General features: G+C 33.9%; 4 protein-coding genes across 7 annotated transcripts in view; 1 reads left to right on the top strand and 3 right to left on the bottom strand.

The window, feature by feature from the left end:
* LOC112515598 (protein AAR2 homolog) overlaps window positions 1-3,362 on the bottom strand; it is a 7,962-nt gene extending 4,600 nt beyond the window's left edge. For all 4 annotated transcript variants that reach the window (XM_025122497.1, XM_025122498.1, XM_025122495.1 and 1 more), the window contains exons 1-6: window positions 3,151-3,362; window positions 2,499-2,581; window positions 2,074-2,131; window positions 1,234-1,293; window positions 957-1,086; window positions 324-547 (exon numbers count right to left, since the gene is read on the bottom strand). In XM_025122497.1, coding sequence (XP_024978265.1) covers window positions 324-547; window positions 957-1,086; window positions 1,234-1,293; window positions 2,074-2,131; window positions 2,499-2,581; window positions 3,151-3,246 — 651 coding nt within the window. In that variant the 5' untranslated portion in view covers window positions 3,247-3,362. The remainder of the gene's footprint in view (window positions 1-323; window positions 548-956; window positions 1,087-1,233; window positions 1,294-2,073; window positions 2,132-2,498; window positions 2,582-3,150) is intronic.
* Window positions 3,363-4,159: 797 nt separating this feature from the next.
* LOC112515737 lies at window positions 4,160-4,894 on the bottom strand. The gene is made up of 2 exons (XM_025122652.1): window positions 4,840-4,894; window positions 4,160-4,758 (listed from the first exon to the last, which is right to left on the bottom strand). Exons 1-2 carry the CDS (start codon window positions 4,892-4,894, stop codon window positions 4,160-4,162), a joined length of 654 nt encoding a protein of 217 aa, XP_024978420.1.
* Window positions 4,895-4,913: 19 nt separating this feature from the next.
* LOC112515736 lies at window positions 4,914-5,708 on the top strand. Its single transcript, XM_025122651.1, has 2 exons — window positions 4,914-4,976; window positions 5,040-5,708. Exons 1-2 carry the CDS (start codon window positions 4,914-4,916, stop codon window positions 5,706-5,708), a joined length of 732 nt encoding a protein of 243 aa, XP_024978419.1.
* A 1,038-nt stretch (window positions 5,709-6,746) lies between these two features.
* Window positions 6,747-17,545, bottom strand: LOC112515594 (pyridoxal kinase). The gene is made up of 13 exons (XM_025122491.1): window positions 17,294-17,545; window positions 17,081-17,189; window positions 16,248-16,341; window positions 16,038-16,142; window positions 15,823-15,906; window positions 14,670-14,743; window positions 13,894-13,958; window positions 11,105-11,168; window positions 10,271-10,336; window positions 9,967-10,023; window positions 9,406-9,450; window positions 8,264-8,317; window positions 6,747-6,996 (listed from the first exon to the last, which is right to left on the bottom strand). The coding sequence occupies exons 1-13, from the start codon at window positions 17,368-17,370 to the stop codon at window positions 6,856-6,858; spliced, it is 1,035 nt and encodes a 344-aa protein (XP_024978259.1). The 5' UTR covers window positions 17,371-17,545; the 3' UTR covers window positions 6,747-6,855.
* Between the last annotated feature and the right edge of the window lie 1,028 nt (window positions 17,546-18,573).

Genomic DNA, 18,573 nt, shown 5'->3' with positions numbered 1-18,573 from the left:
TGTGTGTGTGTGTGTTTACTGTATCAGAAAAGAATGTCATTTATGTCTGCCAAGTTTAGTAATACTCCTTCCATACCAAAATAGACATAATGTTTGACAACAAAAGTGGTAGTTTACTATTAATCAGATATCCAATTCCGTCCTCCCAAATTCAATGCTACCAACAAGTTGTAATGGTTAGTGATTACAAATGGGCACTTTGGTAATTTGGATTAATACTTGGTCAAAACGAGAAATATTGCATTTACTTTTGGACATCTTAGAAAGGAAATCGTTGCATTTATTTTGGACGGAGGGAGTAACATTCTTTTTGCAACACATACCTTGTCAAGATTCAAGAAAGTAAGCTCTTGCCCGAGGATTCCCTTTTGCTTAATTAGACGGGGTATTTTCGTGTAGTAACAACCTCTTTTTTCGAGCTTATCATCAGATATTAGAATCTTGCTTCTCTTTAACTGCTCAGATAAAGCTTCCTCCATCACAGTTTTGTGACTGTTTTCAAGAATGTCGGGTTCATGGATAACTGTGATCTCTGCTCCAATGGGTTCTGCATGAGGACCAAACATTACATGCCATCCCCTTACACTATTTCTTAACATTCTCCATTTTACAAATTTCATCCAAATTCTCCTTAAATAAAGCAAATGAAAATGTTAAAATGCTAAATGACCTAAGAAAATAGAAGAGGATGGTAAACCATAAAAAGGAAAAGTGTCAATTCTGACCAAGGAACATGTTATAGAAGTGACCAAGCGTAAAACTTGTAAGAACCTGTGTCTTAAGTTGAGCGATTTGCAGTTACAAACATGAGGTCAAGTAGAATTTTACATTTGAATCCTATAAAATTGGAATCTTGCAAGGACTCTTTAAAATGAATAAAATAGCATCGGCCAGCCGTCCCAGAAGCAGAACCTACTAGAATCAATTTATACACCAAGAAATGTAATCATAATTACCAATTCGTTCGATGGTACTCTTTGTAATGTAGTTTGATAACATCTTCCACTCTCCAAACTGGCTTAACGTATAAGGTCCAAGGTACCTGTCAAACTCCAGGCCTTGTACAGCTAGAGTGTATCTTTCTTCCTTCAAAAGAGCAGACAATAAATATCTAAAGCCAAACATGTGGTAAACAAAGATTACTAAATTTGATATTAACTTGGTTACAGATGGGCACACACAAATTGGCATCAACCACTAAAAAATGGCAAAGAAACAAAAAAAGGTTGATACCTCTTCTTCTGATACTTTGACTAGTCGTTCTCCTCGTTGATCCCATTTACGGATAATTACCTGTCATATGACCATGATACATCACATAGGAAGCAGGAAAGAAGAGCACATAGAGATGATATAGAAAAGAGAGGCAGAGTTCATTTGATATGATTAAATACCGCCTTCATTAAATCTCCTTAAAAGCAACTGCTAATCAGCACATTCCACCATCAAATGAACAATATGTAATCAAGAAAATTTGCATCTCTATTATCTATATTCTCTGTAACATCCATGAGACTGATGACACAACAAATAGACAATCGTTTAGCAAAAGCAGAGTCCATCTAGATTATATGCATACTTTGCCATTCTGCTTGCTATACCAACAATACATCCACATTCCATATGAACATCTTACATGATGAGTTTTATTCATATATATTATATAATGAAGAAGGATCATCACTCTTTACCTTACCTCAAGTATCTGAGATGCTTACAGAAATTTATCCAAGTTGTATGCCCCATTTGTTCGAAAAATAACAGATGCGTCTACACTTCTTCATTTCTAACCTAGTAATATTCAAAGGCTAAATTTATAATGACCGGTGTTACTAAGTTATCACACACGTTTTTATCCTTACTATTTTTTGTCATGTCTAAAGTGCTTACCATTTTTTACAAAAAAGAGAAAAAGGAGTCCGCAGTAGTTATGAAGTAGAAAAGCAAATAGTTCGCTTTGAAGAAACCGGAATTCCTCTTGGAAAAAGGGGATGTGCTTTTGCACCAAAAACAACTGCAACTACAAGTGTTGTTACACTTGCTCAAAGCAAAATAATTAGAGTCAATCTTAACCTCAGAAGGGTTCAAATCAATAAAGAAACCAATCATCGGTGAAAACTCACTGCCACCTCTGCAAGAAAGCAACAAAAAATAGTTAACAATGCATGATATAATCCCAGAGAGGGGGGTCATTGTTAAAGGACTTAGAAGAAGTCGATGATGGCATATTTCAACATTACAAGTAACGACTTCTATTATTGACAATCAGAAGTAATACAAGTGATCAATTCTTAAAGAAAACAGAAGATCACTAAATTTGTTGAACTTAAGCATGATGAAGATGAGGAATGACTCCAAATTATAAGAGCTTGCCAGAAGGGAACACGTATTTTCAAGAACAATTATATATATATACTATATGTTACAAAATGACATAAATAAACCCACCTTAAAAAAGGGAGCAAAATAGTGATATTGGATCATGAAAGCTAGCTAACCTGTTTGAAGAACTGTAGTAGATAATGTGAGGACCTGGAGGAATCATCTTGATACCTTTGAAGTTAGGTCCCACAGAAAACATCTGCATTATAATCATACGGTTAAAACCTGATATTTAATGCAAGAATTCCCTCCTAAATGAAAACACACACACACCCAACATTTGATTCACAATAATTTCTATATGATAAAACATCATCACCAGCATCAAATGATGATTACATCCAAATTCTCGATGATTAAACTGCGCTTAGGATCGTAAACTAACTTTCTGTAACAAACCAACCTTCTTCTCCATCTCAAAAAAAAAATATATATATATATATATATATATATATACATATATGTAGGGTTCGGTTCCGGTGAGAAAGGGTTCAGGTGTCAGTGTAACTTCCCTTCTCATATACATCAATCACAAACAGAATTAGGAAATAACTAAAGCAATCATCGTACCCTACCATGATCATTACAACCCAAATTATGATTGCCTTGTGGTAAGCTTAGCATTATGAACTACATACATAACTGTCTGTAACAACAAAGGAATCAACCTTCTTTTTCAGGTCAGAGAACAATAGACATCAATTATAAAATAAATAAATAAATAAATAAAGAATTGAAGAACAAATAAAGCAATTCCAAAAGGGGTACCTGAGTATCGATGCCAAGAAGTGTGTGTTGAGGAACATCGAGAAAAAGAAGAGCAGCGCCTTTCTTCACCAACTCTAAAGCTGTATCTGCATCCATTACCCTAGTGATTTTGAGGGTTTTTGATTTTCAATGGAGGGTTTTTGAAAATTTGCTTCTAATTGATTGAAATCAGCGTGCAGAGTGTTCTTCTGCTGGCTACAACCTTCCCGAATACGTCAGTCTTTTAATAGAAATAGCTATTTTTAGAACCAACATCATTTTTATAAAAAGAAATAGTAGAAAAATATCTTTAGCCATATTCGAGACAGTATTTATCAAAAAAAAAAAAAAAATTGTATGGAAAAGCAACGTTCTTTTAACTTGATTCATATTTTGGGTAAATTATTTTTAAAATTTTTATTTTGGTGTCTAAGATATAAAGTTTTGAACATTTAAGTATTCAAGTAACCGGTTGTCATGCTGAAGTAGTATCCAACATAGTATTATTTGCTATTCAACCCAATTTCATCTCATCACTCGCCACATCAGCATGATAACCGGTTAATATTTAAAATTTTACATCATAGATACCAAAATTGAAGTTTTAAAAATTTGTTACCTAAAATATGAATCAAATTAAAGTACGTTACTTTTTCATATAATTTATTCTATCAAAAATAGAGAATGAGAGGAAACAACCTATTTCTAAGGGCAACTCCAACCTCAACACCCAAAAAAACACCAAAAACACCAAATCTGGTGGGTCCATAAACACCAAAAAAAAAATTCAACTCCAAACACACTCTAAAAAAAACACCAAATTTGTGGACCCCACATTAAAATAACATATTTTATTTACTATTTTTAATAACAATATTTATAATTTGTAATAATAATAAATAATTAGTAATTAATTTATTTAATGAAGAAATGTTAAAACAAAAACGATCAAATTGTAATTAATAAATTTTATATTTAAAAATATTACATTAGTTCAAATAACACAAATTAAAACAATACATAAATAATACTAATTCTCCGAGTTAGTATACTCGTCCCACAAATGATCAATTAATGCATTACGAAGTTCAAAGTGAGCATCTTTATCCTTGATCTTTTTGTGTCGAGCAAGAAACTGTTCAAGTCCACCATCGTTCATCATCTCAACTCCCACGGCTTGCACTTCACGTCGTTCTTCAATTGGTGCATTAATATCACGTTCATCTTCTATAATCATATTATGCATAATGATGCACGCAGTCATTATATCATGCAAAATTTCCTTCCTCCATAACCGTGCAGGTCCTGCTATTATTGCAAACCTTGATTGCAATACGCCAAATGCATGTTCTACGTCTTTTCTACATGTTTCTTGTTTCTTTGCAAAATGTTGTTTTTTAGGGCCACGTGGATCGTGAATAGATTGAACAAGAGTGGCCCATTTTGGATATATGCCATCAGCTAAATAATAGCCCATATTATATGATTTTCCTTTGATGACATAATTAGCAGGAGGAGCAGTACTTGCTGCAAGCTTTGCAAAAAGATGGGAGGATTCCAACACATTAATATCATTGTTGGACCCCGGTAAACCAAAATATGCATGCCATATCCAAAAATCATAGTCAGCTACCAATCCAATAATAGGTAGAAACCAATCAAAAGATAAGTTTTGGTCACGAATAGAAACTCTTTATCACCAAACCGAACCGTTCGCAACCAATCCTCGACCAAGAAGATCATTGGAAACGAGAATGTCTTGCATTCTAAAAGCTTGCAAAAAAATGCGAGGGTGTATCAATCAAGTTGAAATGAGGAATCCAAGTGGCGCTTCTGAACAAGATATCGTAAGTATTTATTTTACTTGATCATTGTTTTATTAATTTAAATATAACGTGTATTTTTCATAGATGAACGAAGCGAAAGAGCTGTTAAAACTTGATGGATCCTATAAGAAGGGTTTTAAGTTTGATCATGTCTGGAACATCTTGAAAGACTCCGAGAGTTTATCAAATGTCACTGCATCAACTCAGTATCAACGACACAGTCCTTATCAATCACCTTCTTCCGGTCCTGGTGATTCGTCTGGGACAGATGTCGGTTTACCGTCGTTGACTATTGATGACGTAGAAGGTACTCAAAGACCAATTGGTGTGAAAAAGGCAAAATCAAAGCTACAATCTGATAATAAGCTAGAGAATTTAGTTAAGGCTAGTAAAAAAATGAAGAAACAAATGGCTAAAACCACTGAAGTTATGATACGAAGGAATGAGCTTCAAGCGCAGAAACTTGCATTAGAGGCAAGGTTGGCGGATGACAAACTTATGTGCATCGATCTAACCTCTATCACTGATCCTGTGTGGTATGAGTTCGTAAAAAAAGAGAAAATTCGAATAGCGAGAGAGAGAACGCAACCCCAGGTTCATATGTCTCAACAAGAATCAGAATTCGTAGCATCTCAATATCGAGTATCTCAACATCAACAATTTGGAGCAGCTCAAGACCAATCCGAAGGATCTCAAAACGTAGCAGGAAGCTTTAGTCAGTTTATGCCTAGCGGGGACGATTGGACCCTTTAATTTATGTATTTCAGTTTTTAAAATTTCCATTAATAAAATACGTTTACGTTTATCCGGTATTATATTTGTGTTATTAATAATTTATTATATATATATATATATATAAATTTAAATAATAAATATAAAAACATAAAACTTAATATTTGTAATTATTTATTTATTTATAACTTATTTAAAAATTATTAAATATTAGAAAAGTTGGTGGGGACCACCAAATTGAGGGTTTTGCCGTCTCCTTCTTGCCCGGCATATTTGCCGGCCGATTTCATCCAACGCCATCTTTTTGGTGTTTTTGCAGTGTGATTGGAACCAAAAGAACGGCAAAAGTAAGGTTTTGCCGTTCGATTGGAGATGCTCTAAGGCAGAAAGGGCCACGTTATCAAGGTTGCACTTAGGTCATCCTTTCGTATTATATGAGTGTTTTTTTCCTCCTCACGTCAACCATCAAGGAGCTCGAAAGGATTTTGAATCTTTTCTAGGTTTTTTTTAGCAGTTACATGAAAATGTATGTTAAAATAAAAGGTATAGAAAGAGAAACTATAAATATTTAAATTTAAAGAAATCTTTAAAACTTAATATCGAGAAAAATGTATTTCAATTGATTCCACCAATGAAAGTGAATATGCTATAAATTTTTATAATTTATTTTAAAAGTTTACTGGGACGATGAATTTGTAAAATATTATAATAATATAATTAATGTTGTAATTGTTAAAATAAAATAGCTGTTCGCGTTAGATATAATTTTATTAACAAATTTTGATTTTTAATACTCCATTTTGGGGTAAAAAATATATAACATAATTGTCAGAGATACTCTAACCTTTTAAGTAAAAGTGTAAGAGAACTAAACAAAAAAGCGAACGATGACCCAGAACAACCAAAAGCTAAATAAACCTGAAAAACAAAAGAATACGCGACCCAGATTCAAGAAACTCCGACAACGACAAGATCCAGCCTCGAATGAAAACGAGCACATGTTCGATGTACGATATGACACGAAATTAAGCACGAGATTTAGTAGGAAAAATCTATTTCGATACAAAAAAAACCCAGTGTTCATAACATAAATGTATCCCCTATTGAATTTGTATATGAAAAGTAGATTGTATTGTGATAAAATGGAAATTAATGGTACATGGAGGAATTAATCGTATAAATGAGATGTGTATTCAATTTCGGGGTTTCGAATATCATCCTGACTTTGAATCAATCTAATCTCCAAGCTGCTCGTCTGCGGATCATACCCTGCCTCCTCATAATCCTTCAGCGTTCGACTCAGCACTGCCTGTAAATGTCATACGAAAACAACGTAAATATAAGAGAAAAGTCTAAAAAAAACCCAATGGACTTTAGTGTTTGGAATGATTAAGTCCTTAGACAATTTTTTGGAGCAAATAAGTTATTGGACATTCCAAAACCTGTTAAATAACTTCTTGGACTTTCTAAAACATGTTAGAGACATCTTTATGGTCTATAAAACTAATATGATAAAATAATAGAAAAAGTCTGGAAAAAAAAGCCAATGGACTTTCATATTTTGAACAATTAAGTTCCTAAACATTTTTATGAACAAAAAAAATATTTACATCTATAAAATGAAACAAATATACCAAAAAAGTACTTACATTTAAAAAATATTATTGATGAAATTTGTTTTAATCGAAAATGAAATATATTTTGTTAGTGATTTTTCAAATTAAAAAAATAGAAAATAATTTGATTAAATTACTAACGGATTAACGATAAAATTTAATTAAAAACATAATTAATTAAAATTTGTCGCTAATCCGTCGGTGAAATGATATCTCCGATAAGATTCAAACATGATATTTCACACTCATTAACATGTAACTGTGTTAGAGATGGATATAAACACCATAAATATAAACCAAACCACATAAACGCATAATATTTGCACTAGTAAAAAGTTTATGCCACCCGATTCTCAATAAAATGAAAATAAGCTGTAAGATATGAATCAGGGGTTGTAGCTTGCTTGATTATTTCTTTTAATTTTTGTTTTTTTGTCTTCATTGAAACAAAAGACTCTACATCTCCATGAGGTTTACCGAGTTAGGAGCCGATTACCAAATACTTATCTGGTAAATGCTTACCGGTAAAATTTAACACTATTAATTACTTACCGGGTAAGATTTTAGTCTACTAAAACGACATTGTATGCAACAATTTACTCGGTAAGCACTTACCGTGGTAAGAGCCGTCGCCCTCACTTACCGGATAAGACCCTTGGTCCTTGTCTCGCTCTTATCGGGTAAGATTCTTGGTCCTTACCATATTCATCCGGGAGGTAATGTTACTTGGTAAGTGCTTACCCAAATAAGCGTTTGGTAAACGGCCCTTAGTTTGGTTGGTATATGGGTTGGGTCGACCAAATTAAAAGATTTGAAGTCGACTTGCCCTTCAGTTTGAGCTGGACAATGTGTAACCAAACCAAACCAACCCAATCAAAATGTTGTAGTGGGCATCTGGTTTCTAGCATTCATTCATGAAGTAGTTTCTGATAACAAAATCATAATTAGCACATGACATACCTGTAAGCTTGATACAGCAAGCTCTGCTGCTTTGTCAAGGTTGTTGGGATATTTCTGGAAGACAAAAGGAGATGGTTAGGTAATTGGCATATATATATATATATATATATATATATATATATATATTACATAGACTTGGGATCATGTGAGACCAATGGTTTTTCGTGAGACCCGTAAGACCAATTCTCAACCCTTGGATTAGATTTACAATCGTCATATCTAAACATTCATAAACGCCACGAAACTTCTCACTAATTACGAAATTGTCACCTTGCAACTTTAGACCATTAGATCATTAGTTTATAAATTTGATCAATGAACATAAATTGGTCTTACGGGTCTCACGAAAAACTCTTGGTCTCACGTGAACCCAACCCTACATATATATATATATATATATATATATATCCTGGCTAAATGAGAACTGCAAATATTTTGAAAACCAGGAACTAACTTTTTAGAATATATTCATTATTGAATATACTCATTGACATAATACAAATACAAGTGAATATACTCATTGACAATTTACATATTTTGATGAAATTTATATAAGTGTGTATTCATGGTTCTCAAATTATTTGGGGTTCTCACATGAACCCTCCCACATATATAGGGAAGGGTTCAAATGAGAAGAGCTTCATTTTATGAAAAATTGAGAACACCTTTTTACTATAATCAATCACATGTGATATTAAATCAAAGACGTGGGCGACCTAGGTCGCGAGCCAAATCGCCCATACACCACTAGGTCCCTTCCTGTGTATTATCATATGTTATAAGGGTGTAGAGCGTTTTCGTAAAATGAAGGCGTTCTGGTTTGAACCTCCAACATATATATATATATATATATATATACACACACACACACACACATATATATAGAGAGAGGGGGGGTGGGGTTTAGGGGAAAACCTAAAAAAATGAAAAGTTAAGGAATACCCTGCATGTGTGCATACAAGTAATAGAAGTTGCTTTTTGGTTTTTATGCACGTGTGCATACCGGACAAATTGTTTATCAATTACTTGTATGCAGATGTGCATACCGTCCAAATGAACGGTTATCAGGGTGTTCCTCAGTTTTTCATTTTTTTGCGGTTTTCCCCAGAACCTGACCCTATGTATATAGAGAAATGCATTACATTGCTCCATCCAAGTAATAGTGCAGTCATCAAGTCTCCTGTCCCCTGCAATCACACAAACTAGCTTTCAAAGCCACAAACAAATCCCATTGAGAAGAAACAAACACAGAATATTGATGAGATACACATATGTTTCAATTCTGGGCATATACAAGGCAACCTTGTTTCCTTCCAACATTGAGCTTATGTCGTATGCAGGTGATTAGAATCATTATCAAGACTTGAATAAGCTCAATTGATAAGTAAAAGTTTGAGAGCATAAAGTATTTTATGCAATTGGAAGGGAGGGTCATGAATGCATGAGTAACGATCATTAATCAGATGCAGAAACAGATATAATGTAAGATATCATGTTCGAGTTTCAGCATCAAAATTATCAACTTCTTTTTTAGTCAACCAAACAGAAACCTATGATATTAATCCAGCTACAAACAAATGAATGCAGAACCTATATGGATGTTGATGCTTTGACAACATATTTATCAATTCCAACTGCTATGATTGAGAATTATATCTATCATCAACCGTAAAACATTGCAGCATTAGGAAGAAAAGTCGTACCGTGAAATACGCAGGTATTTTAGGGATCACAATCTTGAATTGCACAGGAGATTGACCCTATCAAATTTACAAGTCAAAGCAACGTAAGAAAATACTACTTTTGATCATATGCTGAAGGCAGAAATTCAAGCAATGTAACTAGAAGTCCAAAATCATTTAATATGATCTAAAAAAGGAATTAAGATATATCTGCATGGATCCTAATGAGAAACAAAATGAAAGCATGCACTACAAAAATATAGTAATGATCTCAAGTCGTCTAAAGATTTAAACTCGATAATTATCAGTTGCTCAAAGTTCATACCTTTTCTTTCTGATGACTTCCAATCAGAAGAAGATTCCCATCTATGCATATGCTTGTTATCACAACCTGAGAAAAGAAAATTAGATCCTACAGATGAACCAATAGTAAAAAAAATTATAAATACTACAGTACTACTAGGTTTTCTGTGCCTCTTGAACCTGCCAAAACATCTCTACTGAATCAATCAGAATACCAAATACTGTTGCAGGCATGGTCTGAAATCTGGATTAACACAGGAGCAATCACTTTTAGGCGTCATTTACCAAGCACTTATCAGGTAAGCGCATACCAGCAAGAGTTACCACCCTCTCTTACCTTATTGGGTAACATTCCCGGCCATCAAAATGGATTGTTGGTAAGCATTTATCACCCGGTAAGTGCTTACTGGGTAGGAGTCACCACCCTCACTTACTGGGTAAGTCCATGCCTTGCCTCTTACTGGGTAAGATTCTCGGTCTTGCCATGCTCACTCAGTAAGATAAGTGACCCAGTAAGCGCTTACCCGAAAAGCGTTTTGTACACATCCCCTAAGTAACTGTACCTTTAAGGTCTACCTTGGGATATAAAGTGAAAAGGGTAATGGCAATTTGGGAAACACATCTCTTAAGCTATGTGCCATTTCCAGCATGGGCACTTGATTTGGGGTTTAGGAATACACTGTATTTCATGATCATCAATTTATCGTAATAATAAGATAACAAAGCATCAACCATAAGAAACTAGGTATTGGAAAAACATGGAAAGCCTATAAAAGCTCGAGTGCTGGAAGCTATAAAAACATAGAGAAACTACTTGTCATGCTGAAATATCAAATATACATGTTTGAGACAGAACCTTTGATGGGCCAGCTGCATGAAGATGCCTGCATGCTTCCCGCCCATCTTGCTCAGACGCAATTCTGCAGAAGGTGAACTCCATTAAAAGACTGATGAGACTAACTACCAACAGACGAGACACATATCAAATTACTTGATCCAGAAATCACTGTTACTAAAATTTTGACCTCTTCAAATAAGAAGAGTCATAATTTACCTAGTTGCATCGACGTTCAAGCAATTGAAAGCCTATACTATTTAGCAGGTGTGTGTTTAAGCTTGCTAATATACAGGAAACCGCTAATGTCAAACATCATCTCATAGATATTGGGTATGGATTTTATTAAAGCAATAGCTAGTAGCAAATGTGTGACTATATTAGAAAATCATGCTCAATTTTTCCTAATTCATTTTCATTTATTAAGGAAAAAGAGAAAGTGGTCAGATTTTCATGTGAATCACTAAATACATGCACCATGGCGCAAGGCCCAACGTATTACGTCCTCCTTTGTCCTGACTTAGGGAAAACTATGTAATACATGGCCAATGTTGACAGCACTTATAGAAGGTCTGTATGTAATGGAACTTTATGCTCTTTTGATGAAATAATAGAAACGATTGTAAGTAGAATTGCTGTATTGGAGATGAAGAAAGGACTAAGAAAAAGGCAGGAAAAGCTCTAAGGCTTAATCTATTCCTTGCAGAAGTATGCATGGTATGGCTCCTTCTTGATACAAGGAGGAGGTCTCGTGGATGGAGAAAGAGCATTGTCGTCCCAATCAACCAAAAACAAGATCTTCAAAACCGTACATGTTATTGAAGGATCACTCTAGGTAAAGAGTTGAAACCTGGGAGATCAATAAGAAAGGATCTCTTCTTGATAACATGACTAACCGAGACTCCAAGAGATATAGGGGACAAAAAGGATCTTGCATATGATGTTTATTAGTATCGATGAAGCAGATGGTAAGGTACCAAGAGAAGTGACATGGAGGGATTAGGAGAAAATCTACGCATGCATGTGTTGTGAGAAAGATGTTTAGGACCCATGTATTAACAAGCACAGAAGCATGTGATGTAAACACAAATGGTTTCCTTATTTCTTCACAGTTGCACCAAAAGCCAGATTTGAATCATTTTATCTTTTTGCTTTTGCCATGGATAAGCTCACGAAAGACATTTTCACCAGCGATGCAGTGTCAACTGTTTCATTGACCGGACTATGCAAGGTGTTAATGCAAAGTGGGAGGTTTGGATAAACACTTTGTGAAGGTTTAGGGCTAAGTCGGAATTAAACGGAGAATATCAAGTGCAACTTTAGTGGTATTGATGATGACAATAAAGATGCGGTAAACATATTTGGACAGGAAGCAACTAGCAATGATATATCTTGTTAGGGATCAATTTTACAGAGGGATAGAGAGATTGATGAAGATGTTAGCCATAGGTAAGAGCGAGTAGATGAAATGGTGCTAAGCATTGGAAGTCTTGTGTGAACTGAAGCTGAATGGTGAGTTTTATTGGACAACAATCAGACCTACTATGATGTACAGGGCATAAATTTTGTGCCGCTAAAAGACATGTACACAAGAGAAGCATAGCACAATATATGGATGTTGAGGTAGATGTAGGCCACACAATGAGTGATGACACTAGAAATTAGAATATATAAGAGAAGTTGGGACGGCATTGAGGGAAAGTTGGGGCAACACAATTGGAAACTAGGATATACAAAGAATTGGGATGGTGTTGAAGGTTCTAAATGACGTGAGGTGTAGCGTGGCAGCGAGGTCAAGCCTCAAGCCTTACGAGTTATGGCGAGGCCACAACGTTTTTCAAGGCTGTGCCCTATGGTGGCAATATATATATATATATATATATATATATATATATGTATATGTGTGTGTATATATACATAATAAATTCATTTAAAGTAATAACTAAAAGTGAAAGAAATTGGTACCAAATATATATATAGCTTATAGAAAGTGATATCAAGGGTGTAGAATCGGGATTAAATCTCTTGAATCTCAACTCACTACTTTCTTCAATTTTCAAATAATTCGTGTTCGACTCTACGTGTATGGGAATGACCGAATGAGAGTAAGTAATTACCTATTTAGGCTGTTTGTTGTTAAGTTTCCTTTTTACGTTTATCTAAGTCTTAGATCTCATATATAATTATCATTTATCCTCAAGTTATATATTAAAAAACCCCACACCTTACAAAATAACGCGTTGTAACGCGCCATAACACATTACAATGGAAGCCAAGCCTTAGAGTGGAGCCAGAGGGATTAACATGGTGACGAACCCAAGCCTTGACGCCATAACGCGCCATAACGAGGCCAAACGAGTTATTTAGAACTACTGTTGATCGAGGAGAGGTTAAAGCAACACCATTGGAGGTGGTTTCATCATCTCCACAGTGAATCTTTAATATGGCAGTTGGAAGATGAGACTTATGCCAAGAGGGAGTCGTTAAAAGACATAGAAGTTGGCCATGGGAAGTAGTTAAGAGATTTTCATTAGAAGATATATTAAAGGAGTTCATCTGGGATAGGAGTACATGGAAGGATGTCAGGAGTTCACCTATTTAAAAGGCTTGTCAATGTATTAAGATAAAAGAGTGCTTATCTATGTGCCAGAATATTGATTTACTCCCTAGATGCTGAAAAAAGATTAATCCCCTAGGCACTGAAAGAAGCATCAGAAATCAGTGTTCTTTGTTTAGCTCTACCCAGAACTAAAAGGAATGCAGAAAAAGTATAATTGGACTTTTTCAAGCTAAATAGATGTCTTCAGTACCTGAATCCAGTCAATTGTTCAGCTTCAAACTGATTGGGAGTCAACATTGAAGCAACAGGGACTACCTACACAGGAGACGGAGGAAGAGATGAGAGTTATTGTAAAATAGGATATCACACATTTGAATAAAATAAAAGACAGAAAAACCATATTTATTTGACAGGGAGGATTATATGTATACATGCGTTCTATTTTCCACTCACTTCTTTACCCATATGCGAGGTTCTGCCCATCTCATCGTGTCAATGCCATAAACGTCAAACCAAGAGTTGTCATTCATATATATGAATAATTTGAGTGAATATGACAAGTTAAATACTTCCTCAAACTTGTTCCAAATATAACCCTGATAAAGGGCAAAGCATTTTAGCTATGTGTATTATGTTAGGTTTATGAAAGTGGTCTATTGTCTTTCTTGACCTTCAGATCTTTCTGCATTCTGTTGTGGCACATGTAAGCATGTTTGTATGCGGTAGGAACTCCTTTAGCAATTTTAGTTGTCATTTAAGCATGCGAAAATTGATTAGAATTGCTGCCTAATTGTTGGGAGATGTAGTATTGATACAATATGAAGTTTGGGGTAAAAATTGAAGGCTGTGAGTATTTATTTTCCTTTATTTTGAAGGGCTTTGAATCTTTTTCATATGAAGGGGTTTGAATGCTATGGTGCTTTATTACTAGTTGATAAATTCAACCATGTGTGTTTGGTTTGTATCTCATAGTCAAGTTCAAAAACCAAAAGCTTTGGCTCAAATCAGTGGGTATCAAGAGGTTACCTTCTCACGGTACACCGACACCAACTCTGGAGGAACATACAGCTTTCCTTCATCACCCATCACTGGATCACAAACTGACAAGACAGACAATGGAAACAGAAAGAACAGACATTATATACAAACCTTGCTTGTCTTAACCAGTCGCTGCACAACTTCCACCATAAAAGAGAATTTAAAACTAGAGCTCAGAAATAAAACATATCCTTCACGTGTCTATCCATGGATTCTAAAAATGATATTGACCAAGTCCAAGACCCTGAAACACATTTAAAAAACAATGTACAAAAGTAGCAGGCATGTGAAAAAAGCCAAATAAACATGCTAGAGTACCAAAGGTGTGCTTAAGGAACATTTAGAGGCAAAACAGGTGTAATTTGGGCCCAGGAAAAAAAACCATTTACTCCTTAAAGGTGTGTGCCTTGAATTGAAACTCCTCAAGCATGCCTACGAACTTAATCAGTAAATCTATTTAGAAAGACTGGAACTTTTGGTAGCCCAGCCAGTATAAAATCACTGCTCACATCATAACAAAAGATTGCATTCAGAAAAAAAAGAGGAGAATCTATTTTGCAAGAGGAATCAATCTTCATATCAAAAAAATTCATGATATTGACTATGAGGTTTTGCAACATGATTTAGGTGCATAATGAAGGCATACACATATCAGTGTTGATAATATATTACATAAAAATAGTAGTTGCAGATATTGATGAGGGAAGAATCAAAACCGATCTTTAGAATTCTGCAAATCAATCAAAGTTGATGGTTACTTCTGGAAATCGTAGATCACAGTAGCAACATACTTGCAATGTCAACTGGCAAGTTCTAGATTTCAGTTTAAAGCACACACCAGATATCTCTTGAAGTTCATGGAAAGGTGAGTTTCCAGGCAAAGTGTGGCTGTTAGACATCAACCTTGAAAAACTCGGTTTGCCAGGGTTAATGGTGACTGTAAGCAAAGTTTTCAAGGCTTAATGGTGATTATCTGGTTGAATGTACATGACTCACACATTCATAATAAGTTAAGTACTCTTAATAGGGAATCTTGTTTTATGGAGGAAAACAGTAAATCAAAGAATCCGAAAAAACTGACATTTGTAACTTACTAAAATTGTTTATCAATGATTTTTGCCATATCAGTTGATTCACTCACCATATGTAAGTGTAGGATTGATGGACCGAAGCTTACTGACTACTTCTAATACGGTGTTCAGAAAAGAAACTGAACCAATGTAACCTGCAAAGGCATCAAAACAAAGGATGTGATTCACCCAAAACCATCCAACTGAAATTTTTCAAAGTTACCCTGTTGACATATTGATTTTTATTTTAGGAAGACAGAAAACTGAACCATGACTTCAAAACTACCTGTCAATAGATGTGTGTAGTATAATAAATTATTGGCTTCTAGGCCTTCTATCAACTCCCAAAGTTGTTTTCCATTCAGAACTTGCCCCTTGAAAGTTGGGTATCCTGCAAAATCCTAAAACTGCTAAAACATGGACAAACTGAAATTGACAAAGATGACACTGTTTATCAGACCTACAGTCTTTTATGAAGTAAACAGAAGCAGCTTACCTGTATGGTTTGAAAATTGTACCGACATAATCGGATCGACATCGTACCCCAGAAGTTGGAGTGGAAAGACGGCTGACTTATTGCCAACATAACCCTATTATGAAAGAGAAAACAAAAAAATAAGTGAGAAAATCGATGACATTGTTTGTCCAAATTGGGAACCACAATGATGGGACCTTACTGCTTTGTATTATATCATTTCAGCTTTCAGGGGAAATAAACTTATTATGATACTCCCTTGCTGTAACTAATTTTTCAATGCTTCTTGAGATATAGCAAATGTACAGTTTGTCCTATTCAAATAAACTAGAGAAGTACTTGTATTGTTAGTTGTTAGTATTTCCTCTAGTACAAGGAGCCTTCTGTACATTCCTTTTGTTTTTTGTGATTTCTCCAGTATTGTAAATTATAACTTACATTCAAATCAATTTGCTTTAGCTATATCTTAGGATTTGACACAGATGATGCATTTACTTTTATCACAAGTACTAAAAAATGTATGGAAGTGTATGATCAAAGATGATTGAGAACCGAAGGATGAGAATGCTTCACCAAAAAAAGTGTGTGTTGTTATTCAGTTCTCTTTTAAGGGAAAGAGCTTGAGGGGGCGATTTTAATCCATTTAGATGAGTTTATTTTAACAAAAATTAGTGCAGTTAATGATGATCACGTCATGGTTCCTGAGCAATTATGGTAGTCTAGGAAAGATTAGAATTATAAACATTCAAAGGATCATCCAGACATTGGTGGTAAGTAATCCATCCACAATTTCCAATAAGTCAAACAAATTTATTATCAGATGATGGAGAAGGGAACCAAAAGTTAAAGCTAACCTGAACAGTATGAGACTGAATACTGAGAACCCGACCCGTTTCTGATGGTAAGGCCAAAGATAGAATTGGAGGTGCCATTGTTCGCGAATCCTTCTTCGAGCTCTTCTCCCTTCAATTGGAATCCATCCACACACAAAACAAAGAATCAATTAACCGACTATACACATAATCAGCTTAAATCAACAAAATGTAGGAATTAAACTTGTTCTTCACCTCAAAATGGATAATTTTCGCAATGGGTTAGATTGAGAACGACGAGTGATGGATGATAACTTATGTGTTCTGATCATAGACCAAAAAAGACGATTTAGGACTTGGCATCAAAGAATCTGTGTCAACAGTTTGGGTTGAATGTGAAGAAATTAGGTTGTGAAGTAGCTAAAGATTGCAAATTCCGCTACGAAATCCGGAAGATGTTTGTAGTCAGTCAAAGGGGGTAGGATTGAAAGTCATCATTTATAACCTAAAGAGTCGATATCATCGTATCATTGGTTAACGGCTTGATTGCAAAAATAACAACAAACTTTTCTTCATTTTTAATTTAACCACCGAAAAATATATACACTTCTCTCATCTATTATCCATAGTTAAAATTACTCGGACAATGCATCGAGATATGTCGATATAAATTTAAAAATATCATAAAATTTTGAAAAAAATATATATTGATATCAGTAGCAAATTAACTTTTTTTAAAGTTCTTATTTTTTGTGTAATTTTCTTGATTCAATTTTTTTTATTATAATTTAATTTAGGTTTAATAACGAAATAATTTAATTTAGATTTAATAATATAATTTTTTATAAAAATAATAACTAAGTATTTTGTTAGAACTCAACGACTATCCTAATTATATTTTATATTTTTTATATTTAAAATGAGATGTTTATCCAATATTCGATTATGTTTATCTGCAGTTAGTTACACATATTCAAATATAGAGCTTTAATAAGTTGTATTTATGGACAATTTACTTGTAAATCTTAAATTTTAAGTAATATGCATCAATAAACAGTATTTCGTGCATAAAAAATGATTTTTAAGAGTTTTTATCAAATGTTTTATAATAAAGTATAGATAAATCAATAATTATATCATCATCTAATTTCATTTATATTTTAATTGTTTTTTATTTGTATTTTAATAATACTTCTCTTTCATTTAAGAAAACTATTATTATTATTATTATTATTACTACTACTAGTAGAAGGGTACTCGCTCAATACAACGAGATAAATCTTTATTTTAATGTTTAATTTTTATTATTTGTCTATATTGATGTAATATGATTTTATGTGGTTTTGAGAAAACGATAATGTTTTTTTTGAATGAAATATAAATTTGAAGATAGCATAAAAAAATTTAAAAATCGATATTAGTATTAAATTAACTATTTAATAGTTTTTTTTTTTTTTTTTGTAACTTCATTAATTCAATTATTTATTATAATTTAATTTAGGTATAATAACAAAGTAATTTATTTTTTGTTTAAT

Source organism: Cynara cardunculus (genome assembly GCF_001531365.2).
Source record: "Cynara cardunculus var. scolymus isolate 2C chromosome LG 7, CcrdV1, whole genome shotgun sequence".
NCBI classification, from domain to species: domain Eukaryota; kingdom Viridiplantae; phylum Streptophyta; class Magnoliopsida; order Asterales; family Asteraceae; genus Cynara; species Cynara cardunculus.
This window is presented reverse-complemented; position numbering and strand designations above follow the sequence as displayed.

Bases quoted from the DNA above. Each gene is read 5' to 3' on its own strand.
- LOC112515736 (XM_025122651.1), top strand. From the start codon at position 4,914: ATGCGAGGGTGTATCAATCAAGTTGAAATGAGGAATCCAAGTGGCGCT. The intron at 4,977-5,039 runs GTAAGTATTTAT...TATTTTTCATAG, and splicing joins GCGCTTCTGAACAAGATATC to ATGAACGAAGCGAAAGAGCT.
- LOC112515594 (XM_025122491.1), bottom strand. From the start codon at position 17,370: ATGATCAGAACACATAAGTTATCATCCATCACTCGTCGTTCTCAATCT. The intron at 16,143-16,247 runs GTAAGCTGCTTC...AGGATTTTGCAG, and splicing joins ACAATTTTCAAACCATACAG to GATACCCAACTTTCAAGGGG. The intron at 15,907-16,037 runs GTAGTTTTGAAG...ATGCCTTTGCAG, and splicing joins CTACACACATCTATTGACAG to GTTACATTGGTTCAGTTTCT.
- LOC112515737 (XM_025122652.1), bottom strand. From the start codon at position 4,894: ATGCAAGACATTCTCGTTTCCAATGATCTTCTTGGTCGAGGATTGGTT. The intron at 4,759-4,839 runs GTTCGGTTTGGT...TTGGATTGGTAG, and splicing joins TCGAGGATTGGTTGCGAACG to CTGACTATGATTTTTGGATA.